The sequence below is a fragment of the Vulpes lagopus genome, chromosome 12 (genome assembly GCF_018345385.1).
Source record: "Vulpes lagopus strain Blue_001 chromosome 12, ASM1834538v1, whole genome shotgun sequence".
Taxonomy (NCBI): domain Eukaryota; kingdom Metazoa; phylum Chordata; class Mammalia; order Carnivora; family Canidae; genus Vulpes; species Vulpes lagopus.
In genome coordinates this window covers 44493692-44508626 of record NC_054835.1, presented here as the reverse complement: position 1 = coordinate 44508626, position 14935 = coordinate 44493692, and the positions used below count along the sequence as shown (strand labels likewise).

At 34.8% G+C, this 14935-nt stretch overlaps 1 protein-coding gene across 1 annotated transcript in view; it reads right to left on the bottom strand.

Annotated features, from left to right (window-relative positions):
* Positions 1 to 14935, bottom strand: part of EFCAB13 (EF-hand calcium binding domain 13) — an 88648-nt gene that overhangs the window by 58742 nt on the left and 14971 nt on the right. Inside the window, 5 exon segments of the mRNA XM_041726839.1 lie at positions 6509 to 6652; positions 8642 to 8724; positions 9495 to 9622; positions 12317 to 12384; positions 12387 to 12432. Coding sequence (XP_041582773.1) covers positions 6509 to 6652; positions 8642 to 8724; positions 9495 to 9622; positions 12317 to 12384; positions 12387 to 12432 — 469 coding nt within the window.

The window sequence follows — 14935 nt, the reverse complement described above, 5'->3', positions numbered from 1 at the left end:
TCAAGGAACATCTGAATTTTTCATGATTTTTCAAGTTAAATTAACTATGAAGTCGTTTCCCTCATCATTTAGTAAATTTGGCTAACTTTGAAAGGGTTTATCTACGTTCAGAAGAAAATTATTATAAACACACATTTCAAATGTCATCTGAATTAAATAGCCTATAAAAGAACATTTCAGGGCTTCCAGTGGTCTGCAGGCTTCTACCTTCAGAGAATTTGACAAGGCTTAGTTGTTCTCATTTCTAAGCCACAGAAATACTTTCTCTAATATTGGAAAGTTTGTCAAGTTGTCTGCCTCAAAACTTCTTTTTCAGTATAATAACTTGAGAGTGGTTTCTCCTTTCCTTCAAAAGACAATGAAACATCTGTACAAATTTCAATTAACTACTTTGTTTTCTGACTTCTATGTGATCTAGGGTTAAACAAAAAGTTTTTAGACAAAACATCAAAAGCACAATCCATACAAGAAATAATGGTAGGTTAGACTTCTATAGAAGTATGAATTTATGCTTTTTGAAAGACAAGCCAAACACTAGAAGAAAATAGTCACTAATCACATATCCAGTAAAGGACTTGTATTCAGACTATATACTTTCAAAATGCAATAATAATAATGCAAACACATTTTAATGGCCAGAAGATATACAGATAACAAATAAGCATAAGAAAATATATTCAAAATCATTTGATCATTCAGGAAATGCAAATTAAAACCACAGTGAGATAATACACCTATTAGAATGACTACAGTTTTTAAAGGCTCACCCATTCCAGGATTGGCAAGAATGACAAGCAGTTGGAACTCTCATATATTGCTCAAGGCAATGTAAAATTATTTAGCTGCTTTGCAAGCAGTTTAGCAGTTTCTAAAAAGTTTAAATATATATCTACCATATGACCCAATCATTCTACCACCAGGCATTTACCCAAGATAAATGAAAGCATATCATCACACAAAGACATACAAATGAATGATTACAGCAGCTTTATTAGTAATAGCCAAAAACTGGAAACAACCCAAATGTCCATTATTAGTGAATGGATAAACAAATTATGGTTATAACCATAAGAAAATGCCACTTAGCAAAAAAAGAAATAAAGTCATATGCACAAAAGCATAGATTAATATCAATACAATTAAGCTGAATGAAAGAAATCAGACTAAAAAAATGAGTACTTACTACATGATTCCATTTACATAAAATTCTAGGAAATGAAAACTAGTCCGTAATGACAGAAAGCAAATTAGTATTTGCTTAAGGAGTGCTGAGGGGGCTTGTGGAGAGAGAATGAGGATTTGCAAAGGGGTGGGTATAAGAAGTACTGAATTTTCACAAGTATATACATATGTCAAAATATTCAAATTATATACTTTATATGTCAATGATACCTCAATAAAACTATAAAATATGTAGATAATTTAAAAATTCATTGGTATAGTCAATTATGAAAACTACAAAGTTTTATCAAAAATTTTAAAACAGAGCTACCATATTATCCAGCAAGCTCACTTCTATATATATCTCCAAGGAAACAGAAGCACTATCTCAAGAGATATGTGCACTCCATATTCATTGCAGCATTATTCACAATAGCCATGAAATAGAAACAGCATAAGTGCTCACCAACATATGAACAGATAAAAAAAATGTGATATCTATATAACTATGTGTCTATGTATACATACATACACACACACACACACACACACCTATATAGTATATTTTGGGAGACAGAAGAAATGGGCAGATGTCTGTCAAAGGATACAAACTTTAGGTATAAGATGAACAAGTTCTGGGAATCTAATATACACCATGGTGACTATAGTTAATAATATACTATATTGTATATTTGAAATTTGCTAAGAAAGATCTTAAGAGACTAGTGTTCTCATCACACACACACACAAGTAACTATGTGAGGTGATGGGTGGTGTTATTTGATTGTGGTATTCATTTCACAATTAACATGTATATCAAATCATCATGTTGTACACCTTAAAAATACACAATTTTGTCAATTATATCCAGTAGAGCTGAACAATGACATAATATGACATAAACCATTTTCCTATGGATATACACATATCCTATGACCCAGCTGCTTCATTTCTAGAAATCTATCCTATAAAAATATTTACACAAATGTGCAAGAATTGATAAACAAGGGCAGCCTGGGTGGCTCAGTGGTTTAGCGCCGCCTTCAGCCCAGGGCCCTGATCCTGGAGACCTGGGATCGAGTCCCACATCGGGCTCCCTGCATGGAGCCTGCTTCTCCCTCTGCCTGTGTCTCTGCTTCTCTCTCTCTCTCTCTGTGTGTGTCTCATGAATAAATAAACAAAATCTTAAAAAAAAAAAAAGAACTTAAATGAGAGACCTGAAACCATAAGAATCCTAATACCACAGGCAGTAATTTCTCTGACATTAGCCACAGCAACATCTTTCTGGATATGTCTCCTCAGGTAAGGGAAACCAGAAGCAAAAATAAACTATTGGGACTATATCAACATAAAAAGATGGCTGGCACAGTGAAGGAAAGACTCAACAAAACTAAAAGTGGGAGAAGATATTTGCAAATGACATATCTAATAAAGGGTTAGTATCTAAAATATATTTTTAAAAACTTATATAACTCAACACCAGTAAGACAAATAATCCGATTTAAAAATGGGCAGAAGACATGAACAAACATTTCTCCAAAGAAGACATACAGATGGCCAATAGACACATGAAAAGATGCTCATCAATCATCAGGGAAATGCAAATCAAAACCACCTAACACCTGTCAGGATCGCTAAATTAAAAAACACAAGAAACAAATAGCATTGGTAATGATGTGGAGAAAAAGGAAACTTCATGCACTGTTTCTGGGAATGCAAACTGGTGCAGCCACTGTGGAAGACAGTATGGAGGTTCCTCAAAAAATTAAAAATAGAATTACCATATGATCCAGTAATCACATTACTGGGTATTTACCCAAAGAATATGAAAACATTAATTCAAAGGTGTATGTGCATCCCTAAATTATGGGTGCAACTCAAGTGTCTGTGAACAGATGAATGGATGAAAAAGATGTAGTATGTATATACAATGGAATATTATTCAGCCATAAAAAGAAGGAAACCTTGGCACTTGCAAAACTATGAATGGAGCTAAAGAGTAATAAAATAAGTAAAATAAGCCAGTCAGAAAAACACAAATACCATATGATTTCACTCATATGCAAAATTTAAGAAACAAAACAAATGAACAAAGGGAGGAAGAAAAGGACAAACCAAGGGATGCCTGGTTGGCTTAGTGGTTAAAGCGTCTGCTTTAGGCTCAGGGCGTGATTCTGGGGTTCCAGGATCGAGTTCCACATCGGGCCTCCCTGCATGGAGCCTGCTTCTCCTTCTGCCTATGTTTCTGCCTCTCTCTCTCTCTCTCTGTGTGTGTGTGTGTGTCTCATGAATAAATAAGTAAAATCTTTTAAAAAAGGACAAACCAAGAAACACCCTTAACTATAGAGAACAAACTGGTAGTTACCAGGAGGAAGGTGGATGGGGGATAGGTGAAATAGATGAAGAGGATTAAGAGTACACTTATCTGGATGAGCACTGAGTAATATACGGAATTGTTGAATCACTATATTGTACACCTGAAACTAATATAGCGTTGCATGTTAACTACACTGGAATTAAAATAGAATAAAAACAAATATGATAAAATAGGTTGGAGTAGACTTTCATCTTTCTATCCTTCAGTTTCTCCAATGGTAAGTCCATGTAATTGGAAGAAACTGCATCTAAAGTCTTGAATAGGGGATCCATGGGTGGCGCAGCGGTTTGGCGCCTGTCTTTGGCCCAGGGCGCGATCCTGGAGACCCGGGATCGAATCCCACGTCGGGCTCCCGGTGCATGGAGCCTGCTTCTCCCTCTGCCTGTGTCTCTGCCTCTCTCTCTCTCTCTGTGTGACTATCATGAATGAATAAAAATTAAAAAATAAAATAAAATAAAATAAAGTCTTGAATAGGGCAGCCCGGGTGGCTCAGTGGTTTTAGCGCCACCTTCAGCCCGGGACGTGATCCTGGAGACCCTGGATCAAGTCCCATATCGGGCTCCCTACAGGGAGCCTGCTTCTCCCTCTGCCTGTGTCTCTGCCTCTCTCTCTGACTCTGTGTCTCTCATGAATAAATAAGTAAAATCTTTAAAAAATAAAGTCTTGAATATCTAAAGTTCTACAGTTTTATTGTTTTGAATTTCTAATAATAATATTACTTAAAAACCTTAAAAATTTCATTCTTTCACCTAGCAATTTCAATTTTAGCTATCTTTTGTCTGATGAGCTAAAGAGAAAACATTACTTATAAGCGCAAATATATTAGAAAGAACTCATATTTATATAGATTATTTGTTATAGAGGTTATTTTTCAAAACAATTTTTTTTATCTGTCCCACAGAATAAATCACAGCCATTTAAATGGATCTATGCTTATTTATTATATGGAAAGTTGACTAACATATAATGTTAATAGGAAAAGGTAACAAAACTGTATGCATGTGAGTCCATGTATATTTTTTAAAATCATGTGTTCCTGGCATGTGTATATACCACACACACAGACACACCCTAGAAAAATCCTAGAGAAATATATATAAAAATGCCAAAATTCAGCTCTAAGTAGAGAGAATACACATAATTTTTATTTTCTTCTGTATTTTTTCTCCTGTACTTTCAGAGAATAAATTTTTTCCACTTTGAATAATTATCTTAATATAAATCTCCAAAAAATTAAGTCAAGACAATTAACATAGATAAACATGTCAGAAAAAATAGAGCTGATTCTAAAAGTTTCTAAAAGTTTGGTTTATATTTATTATTTTATTTTTATACCCTCTGAAAGCTGACTACAGTAGACACTCAAAAAATGTTGTAGTGACTTGGACAGATGGACAGATGTATACATGCACACTATTGCAACTTGTCAATTTGATGCAGGAACACAGGGCTAGCTAAGGACAAGGCATGAGCCCAAGGCAGCACATTGACAAGTCCTTGAAACCGGCAAAGGGACATTCCTCTACAGACTCAACTGCCTCGGTGTTAATACTTTGCTAAGGGCAAAAGGCAGTCTTAGTCCGACCCCCAGGATCCTGTAAGTCCACTTTAACATATAAAATTTCCTTTAGAAATTTCCTTTATCTCTAAACCCCCAAGGTACATGTTGGCTTTTACTCCCCAAGTACATGGCCCACCGATATACATCTGAAGGGTCTCATGACTAAGGTTTTATTAGACAATAATAAGTGACCTTTTCCCAACAATAAGTTAGTCCCCTCAAGGTCCTGGAAACTTGCTTCCAAAATTCCTTAGAGAGTACCTCTCTCAACTTCCAGGTATATAATCAGCCATGCCTCACAGGCGGGGGGCAGCAGCTCTTCCTGCCCATGGGTCCTGTCCCCATGCTTTAATAAAACCACCATTTTGCACCAAAGACATCTCAAGAATTCTTTCTTGGTAGTTAGCGCTGGACCTCACCCCACCAAACCTCACCTATATTCCAAAACTTCATCAAATTCAATACTATTAGATTGCTTAGTAACATTCTATTGGTGGTAACATCCTCTCCTAGGATTTTCCACCTACAAATCTTTTATAATAATAAATCCACATCTTATATTTGAGCAGCTTGATACTTTCAACCTTGAAGTATTAGTTTGCATTTATGTGTACTGAATTTATTTTATTTCTGACCACCCCTTCAACTTATCTCTACCATTTTTATTCTAAACTTGTCTCTCCTCCTAACAAGCTTGGAATGGTCTGTAAATGTAATTAGTTCTCTATTATCTACTTCTTTGATTAAAGTACTGAACACTAACTACAAAAGAATAATTCCTTTTCTAGATGTTTTTAATTGAAGTTATTAGGATTTTGATTTGCATTTCCTTGACTAATGATGACAGAATATATTTTTACATGATTATTGGCTATACACATTGTCTTTTATGTGAAACACTTGTCCATGTGTCTTACCCACTTTTCTAGTCCATTGTTTTTACTGATTTGTATGAGTTCTTTACACATTCTATAAACTAATCCTTAGCCAGTTCTGTGAATTGCAGATATTTTCAAGTTAGTAACTTATCTTTTTACTTTAAGGTGTCTTTTGATAAATTAAAGTCTTAATTTTAATATAATTAAATATATTAATCTGTTCTTTAATACTTAACATTTTTGCCTTAAGAAATTTTCCCTGTCATCCCTATCCCATACAATTAGCAAAAATTAAAAGTTTAAAAATGCCAAATGCTGATGAAAGTATGTCATAATCCAATCTATTAATTAACAACCCTATTAGGTACCCGAGCCCAATTTTTTATTATCATTATCATAAATGTGCAAAAAAAAAGTTTTATAGTGCATTATAAAGCTTAGCTTTCCTATGATTTGTAATTAACCTGACCAAAATATAACTTACATCTATGTTTTCAGACCTTAAACTAATAATGCAAACATAAAACTTACCATCAATATAAATAGTCTTTAGTGTCTTTTGCATTTCCAAATCACTTATAAAAATCTTGAAGGTGTGATGGATTGTTGGTAGATCATTCACATAAATCTTACCACTCTGAATTTTACTGAAAATTTTACGGGCCTTCTCAAGTGCTAAACACACACACCTAAGCAGTTAGTTAATGCAAATAATAATTATCTTATTTCCCCTACATCCTCTCTCAAAGAAAAACAATAATCACTAAAAGAAGAAAGAGGAGTAAATCTTTCTATTCTAATTCTCTGCTTTAAAATCAATCTCATGACTTATGTAGGTATGTCTAAAGTGAATGGCCTCCAAGTCTTTAAGTTTCCTAAAGAACTCTCGAATCATGAAAAAAATCATGCAAAATTCACATGGTAAAGGCTTCCATAACTTTCCCTGGGAATGTTGAATCCTTCTGTGCTCACCTATCACTTGGTATGTATCTCAGTCAAAGCTCTTGGTATATTGTGACTGTTTGCATGTTAATATCCCTCACTAAACTGCCAATTTCTAGAGGGCAAGATATTTTGTTCTTTAGTGTCAATGTCTAATTCAGGATAGATCCTCAAAAAATGTCTGAACTGAATTTAGTTCAGTGGATACTACACTTAGTTTTCAAAAACAAAGGTGCTAGATGACAGTAGTAAATCCAGAGAAAGACTAAAATATTGATAATAATGACTTTAACAATAGGAGTTTTAATAGAATATTAGAAATGGAAATAAGGTTTCAGTGAGATGGAAAGTAAATAAGTAATTAAGGAAAACAACTCTTTCAAGAAGCTTCTTTGAAAAACGGAGGATAAAATTGACATAGGCCTGGGGCCCCTGGGTGGCCCACTAAGTTAAGAGTCGAACTCTTGGTTTTGGCTTAAGTAATGATCTCAGGATTGTGAGATCAAGCCCCTCATTGGCTCCACACTCAACAGGGAGTCTGCTTGAGATTCTCTCTCTGCCTCTCTCTTCTCTCTTTACCCCTCCCTCCTCCTGTTCACACTGCTCCCCCCTCTAAAATAAATATATCTTTTAAATTGACATAGTCCCTGAAGAAGTAGAAGAAAACTGAAGGAAAGAAAACTGAGAGTGAAGGTATTAGTCTCATGAAGGGCATCTTCACCAATGAGACAATACAGAAGGCCATAGATATTGTTTACAATTCTAAGAGTTCTCCTCACAAGGAAAAATGTTTTCCTTTTTCCCCTGTATTTACATGAAATGATGGATATTAACTAAGCTTATTGTGGAAATCACTTCATAGTATATGCAAGTCAAGTCATTATGCTGCACATCTTAAACTTATATAGTGCTATATCTTAATTATATCCCAAAAAACTGGGGTATAAAAGATACCTAATATAGGGGCATCTGGCTAGCTCGCTAGTAGAGCATGCAACTACTGATCTTGGGGTTATGATTTTGAGCCCCATGTTGGGCATAGAGATTATTTTTATTTTTTAAAATATTTATTTATTTATTTGAGAGAGAGCACAAGCAGGAGGAGTGGCAGGGAGAGGAAGAGGGAGAAGCAGGTTCCCTGTGGAGCAGGGAGCCCGATGCAGGGCTCATTGCGGGGCTTGATGCCATCATGGCCTGAACCAAAGGCAGACACTTAACCTACTGAGCCACACAAGCTCCCCTACAGATTACTTTTTAAAAATGCCTAATATGATGACCAGAGTTAAGGTAAGAGGAAAACTATGCCAAATGATTCCCTTAAATACAGAGGAGAAGCCCAAGATATGGGAGAGCTCAGTGTCAAGAAGTGAAGAGTACTATGATTCTTAATATTAAGATACCAAGAACTAAACCCCAGTAAAATCAGTGACTCCAGTGCTTACTAATGTATTCATTAGATATAATATCAGACATTTTTCCAAAAAAATTGAACTAGAATAAGCACATATGTTATATTTTGCCTATCTCATCAATACAACAGAAGATATTCATGAATACTTAGTTTACTTATGCTTGCTCACAGGCTATAGCATTTGTCATATCATGTAATATTAGTTGATATCATATGCCATTAGGAGTAAAGAGACACTAACCACTGAAACAATTCCTTAAAAAGCACACAATCAGGAAATTTATTCAAGAAATTCTAGAACCTATTATTACCACTTAATTCTTGTGAGTATAAGTGTCCTTGAGGTACTTCATTATATAATGTCTTGTAGAGGCTAGAAATCATTTCCCTTTTCCTGTCAAAGAAATAGCCACATTAGAAAGCAGCACAAAGACAAATCAAAACCATACACAATGCCATTTTTCCATTAAAGTATTAGCAAACCTAGTAATGGCTTGAGATTCTCCAGTCTCTTACTCCGTAAAAACCTTTCTTAAAGAACTGTCCAAGTGATAGTGAATCACACATTCTTCATCCCAGAATTCCCACCTTGCTTCTTTTAGGTGTTCTAGGGAGCAGAATTTACCCTAGTCAGTAAGTCGTGCCCATGACCCACCATCCTTTGGTTGTGGTCCAATTTTTACTACTCTTAATTCAAGTCAGCAAATTTTCAGAAAGTTATTATAAAATAAGGAAAAACAAGAATATCTTTGAATAACAAATATCCCAGATTCCACAATCTGCCAGTAAAAACATTTTGAAAAGATGATTTATCTAATCCTATAACATATAAATAACTGATATCATAGATTTAGGGTTAGGGTTAAAAGAAATCTCAAGAGTCCATCTAGTATAAGATTCTTGTACAGATGTGGAGACAGGCCCAGGGATATAAAGTGAATTGTACAAGAGCCTAAGATAGCATATGAGGTTAATTAGGACTCAATTCTAAGTCCTTCATTTCCGTATACACTGGGCTCAGCTCTACACCACCTTCCTAAGAGCATACTTTTAGTTTGCACAAACTATTTTGCACACTTTATGTGGAAAGGATAGATGATTCCAAAAAGAAAAACCTCAAATCTGAATGCAACAATTAGGGAAAAAAAACAATTATTTAAATACCCAATAACTGAGGAAGATGTACAAAGGGGTGATAAAGTCTTGTGAATGCTGTACTGATTCGGCAACTTGAATAAACAGTTTTCTTTCCTAGTCATCTTCTTTGACATCTTCACTGAGGAAGAGGCAAACTAGAGCCAAATACAAGAATGTTGGTAGCTGAGATCACATTAATAAACCAGCATTATTGGACAATAAACCTCTCAAAAGATAGGCTCATCATATCATATCTAGGTTCCTTACTGATACAAAATTGCTTTTTGTAATGAAATTAGTTTATATATACTAAAATTTGAAATAAACTAAATAATTTTTTTGCAAAGCCACATTTTTCTAAGTATGCAACTAAATCATCTAATTAATATTGTGTCAATTTATAATAATGGATTTTACAAAGCAGGGAAAATCTATGGTATAGTGAAGACAAGACCACCAGATTCTAGGCTATATATATATAGGCTTTGGCTATATGAGCAAAATAATGTAAAGAACCAAAAATGTTATTCAAATAACACAGGTAGCTATGCTTTATTCTTATGACTGAGAAAATGATCCCCTTAATATGTATGTATAAACATGATTCAAAAGTGGTAAGTAGATAGATAGAAAGCATCACTTAAGAAAATGAGAACTGTAATATTAGGTATCTTCAATTTTACATGGAATCTAGAGCCTTGTCTTTTAAAGACCATGTAGGATGTAGAAAGAAGACCCTACAAAAAGACCATAGAAGATCAGTAAGAATTGGTCCTGAGATCTCACATAGAGCAAAAGTTTAAAAAGGCAATGTTACCACCAGAAGTGCCTAGGGAAAAAAAATACAACAACAAATCAAAACAATTTATCTCCCAAAAGAAGTATGCAAAGTAAAATTTATCTTTGTCTCAGCTCTAGGCTGGGAAAAAAAGGAGAGAAGAAAGAATACTTCTCTTGATTAGTTTTAACTATAGCTCTAGCCACATATGAGCATAGAATTCAAATCTACACTAAATATATGGGATAGGAAAAGAGAAACCAAAAAATTCATTTAAAGTGATCCCATGTTTGGGATGCCTGGGTGGACCAGTGGTTAAATGTCTGCCTTTGGCTGAGGGCGTGATCCCAAGTATTGGGATCAAGTCCCACAACAGGCTCCCTGCTTCCAGTCTGCTTCTCCCTCTGCCTATCTCTCTGCCTCTCTCTGTGTGTCTCTCATGAATAAATAAAATCTTAAAAAAAAAAAAAAGTGGTCCCATGTTTGTAACACCTCTGAAGTGCAGGGCAGAAGCGAATTCAAATTGTCTTGTAAAAGGATACTCTAAATCTAGACTCATCATGAGATTCCCACAGATTTAGATATAACTTAATGAGTGAGAATCAGATAAAGCAATAAACAGAAGATTTGGATCCCTCAAGGATTTTTTTTTTTTTAATTTTTATTCACCCATGATAGTCACAGAGAGAGAGAGAGAGGCAGAGACACAGGCAGAGGGAGAAGCAGGCTCCATGCACCGGGAGCCCGACGTGGGACTCGATCCCGGGTCTCCAGGACCGCGCCCTGGGCCAAAGACAAGCGCCAAACCGCTGCGCCACCCAGGGATCCCCCCTCAAGGATTTTATATTAGGTTTATCGGATATCTAGAAACAACTATGGAATGTGAGCAAAGAACACTAAAGGAGGGATATTATGAGAAGAACCAAATAAAATTTTTGTAAGTAAAAAATATAAGCACTAAAATTAAAACTCAATAGACAGATTAAACTGCAGATTAGATTCAGCCGGAAAAAGGAAATCTAGAAAACAGTTGGGAGAAATTGCCCACACAAAATAGAGAGTGTATCTAAATACATCATATATTGAATATAGTAGGTTGAATGGCAGCCCCACAAAAGATATGCCCATATCCTAATCCTCAGAACCTGTAAATATGACTTTATTTGGATAAAAGATCTTTGCAGATGGAACAAAGTCAAGGATCTCAAGACGAGATCTCAATGACAGCTTATAGAAGTAGAAGGAGACCTGAGATACAAACACAGGGGAGAAGACCATACACGGAGCAAGATGGTGGCCAAGAATGAAGTTATGTTGCCACAGCCAAGGAACCCCTAGAGCCATTGTTACAACAAGAGAAGTATTAACAGAGGGCACAGTAATACAAATAAAGGTGTAATAGAGAAAGAAGGGGGAAATGTCATATTCTTCTGAAAGGGTTGCTTGTTATATTAAAAAAAAAAAGAAGAGGAAGAAAAGGAGGAAAAGGGACAGGAGGAGCAGGGGAATATATAGATATACACACACACATACACAATGGAATGTTACTCAGCTAACAAAAAAATGAAATCTTGCCATTCACAACAATGTAGATGGAACTAAAGGATATTATGCTAAGCAAAGTAAGTAAATTAAAGAAAATTATCATATGACCTCACTCACATGTGGAAATCAGGAAACAAAACAGGAACATAGGGTAAGGGAGGGAAAAATAAAACAAGACAAATCCAGAGAGGGAGACAAACCATAAGAAACTCTAAATCATAGGAAACAAACTGAGGGCTGCTGAAGGGGAGAAGGGTGAAGGGATGGGGTAACTGGGTGATGGGCATTAAGGAGGGCACTCGATGTAATGAGCACTGGGTGTTATTTAAGACTGATGAATCACTCACTGAACTCCACCTCTGAAACTAATAGTACACTATATGATAATTAATTGAATTTAAATAAAATTTTTAAAAAGAAATAAAAGATTGTGACATTTCAATACTTGAACTAAATTGTGATGGAATGTTTGAAAGCTAAAAACAACACTAAAAAGTAAAATATATATTTCCAGATCATTATTTACCTCAGTTCTTTTAGTATGCAATTGTACTTGTAAACTTTTCTTTCTCCTGGCCTTTTTTTTCTCCTGAAAAAATCAGAGGATTTTTCTTCACCACAGAGGAATATTGATGTTTCATACCTAAATTGCACAGAAAATTGAAATAAGACCTGAATTGCTTTTTTTCTTACTTGTTTAAATCTTTTATTTGTAGAAATTTTCAAACATAAAAGTAAACAGAGTAATGTGATGGTTTTCCCATATACTCATCACCCAGCTTCAATAATGGGCAAACCTATTTCATCCATATCCCTATCCTTACTCCCATTTCTTATTACTTTGAAGCAAATTCCAAGATCGGATTATTTCATGTATAAAGATTTAAACATGAATTTCTACAAGATGTTGTTTTTCTTTTTAAAAACATTTAAAACATGATTATGACTCTCAGAAAATTAACAATAATTTCTTAATATTATCAAACAGTGTTCAAATTTCCAATGTTTCATAAATGTCAAAAATTTTTTTAAGACTTTGCATCAGGAATCAGTAGGGTCCCCATTACAGTTTGTTGATGTGTCTTTTAGATCATCTTTTATCTATAGGTTCTCCTTCCACGTCTTTTATAATCATCATCATCATCATCATCATCCCCAGGTGATTTGTCTTAGATATTTTCCACTCTGGATTTTGCTAATTATATCACCATGGTTGTAGAACTGTAAAGACTTGATTAGATTAACGTTTTTTGTTTTTTGGCAAAACCACTATACAGATGTTAGTACTTTCCATTGGGAGGTGTGTTATGCATAAGTAGTTCTCTAATTGTGTTATTACCTGCTATACTTATACATAATAACTAGACTCAGCAAATCATCAGGGACTATAAACTCTTTATATATAAATCTATCATTCCTTCTTCACTCATTACTAGAATATTTCTATAAAGAGAAACTTCCTCTTGGGTAGTATTTGATTACCCAGTGGTAGAGTTCATACAGAAAGGCAGGATAATTACTTTATTCTTTCCCTTTATTTACCACTTTTCATAACAATGATTTGGTTCACTTGACAAAATAATTTTATATCATTTTGTACACCTGGATTTACACACATTAAATTCATCTTACTTCCTTGTAATTATTATCCTTATTGATGCCCTAATTATTTCATGTATGATGGGAGCCTCTTCAAGTAGGCTCTTGAGTCCTGTTGATGCATCCCTGGTAGGAGTCTTTGTTAGTTTCCTTATTTCTGTAGCACCAGATGCTCCAGGCTCATCTGTACATTTCCTTTCCCAGACCTGCAATCAGTTATTTTTCCAAAGAAATGGTTCCCTTTAATAAGAAATGATCATTCAGACTAAAATCTGGACACTAAAAGCTGGAATGCTTTTCGGTAATTATCCTGCTTCCTTATTACTTGATTTTTTTTTTTCTTGTTTCTGCTTCTTTTCCTCCTTCTTATTGGACTGTCAAGAACTTATGTCATGCAAACTTCCCATTAAACTATACAACAATGAAATGAGTACAATAAGCCTGAATTAAATTTGAAAGAGAAAATCCCTTAGAAATTGAACACTTTGCCTCAAGTAATCAAAGGTAGACCTAAAACTCAAGGACAACCTTAAAATTACTTTGTGCTTCTGTGACTCTGTAGACTAGGAATAATTCTGAGCTAGGCAAGACTCAAACTTGTCTGCCCTTTGGAATCACCTAGGAGCTTTGAAAATACTAACACCTGTGTCCCATTCCCAACTGTATGACTTAGTTATTTTGGGGAACGGGCTGATACTTGTAATTTTTAAAAAATAGCCAGGTGTTTAAAGTGGCATTATCTACAATAGCCAAATTATGGAAAGAACCCAGATGTCCACTGACTGATGAATGGGTAAAGGAGATGTGGTATAAATAAATAAATAAATAAATAAATAAATAAATAAATAAATAAAATATATGCAATAGAATACTACTCAGCCATAAAAAATAATGAAACCTTGCCATTTGCAACAACATGAATGTGGTTATAGAGTATTATGCCAGTGAAACCAGTCAGAAAAGGCAAATACCATATGATTTCACACTCATATGTGAAACAAAAAATTATAGTGGGGAAAAAAGAACAAAACCTAGAAACAGACTCCTAACTACAGAGAACAAACTGATGGCTACCAGAAAGGAGGTGGATAGGTGGATGGGTTTTAAAAAAAAAAGTGATGGGGTAGATTCTAATATGCAGACAAATTTGAGAATTACTATGCAAACAACCACAGTCTCATTCTTACCCAGAACCCACATCAATTGGTCTATAACTCAGTCTTTTACAAGAAATAATATATTATTCCTTACAAAGGACCAAAAAGCTAAACTAAAAACTCTTTAGCAGCCTTGCTATCCAAGGGCTATTTAGGTCATACAGAGGACAATGAATGGATTGAATATATAACAGCTTTAGATAAACTTGGCTCTAAACAAAATTGTGATATAAAGGTAATTTTTATCATACACACCACTCCCCTTCCTTTACAGGTAGCTTGCCCTTTTGACTCTCTATCCCTTTATATTCAATCTCCTGAATTCCTACCTTGAGAGAGACCTTACATTGCCCTTCGCCACTATCCCACCCCCATGAATTTGCCCTATG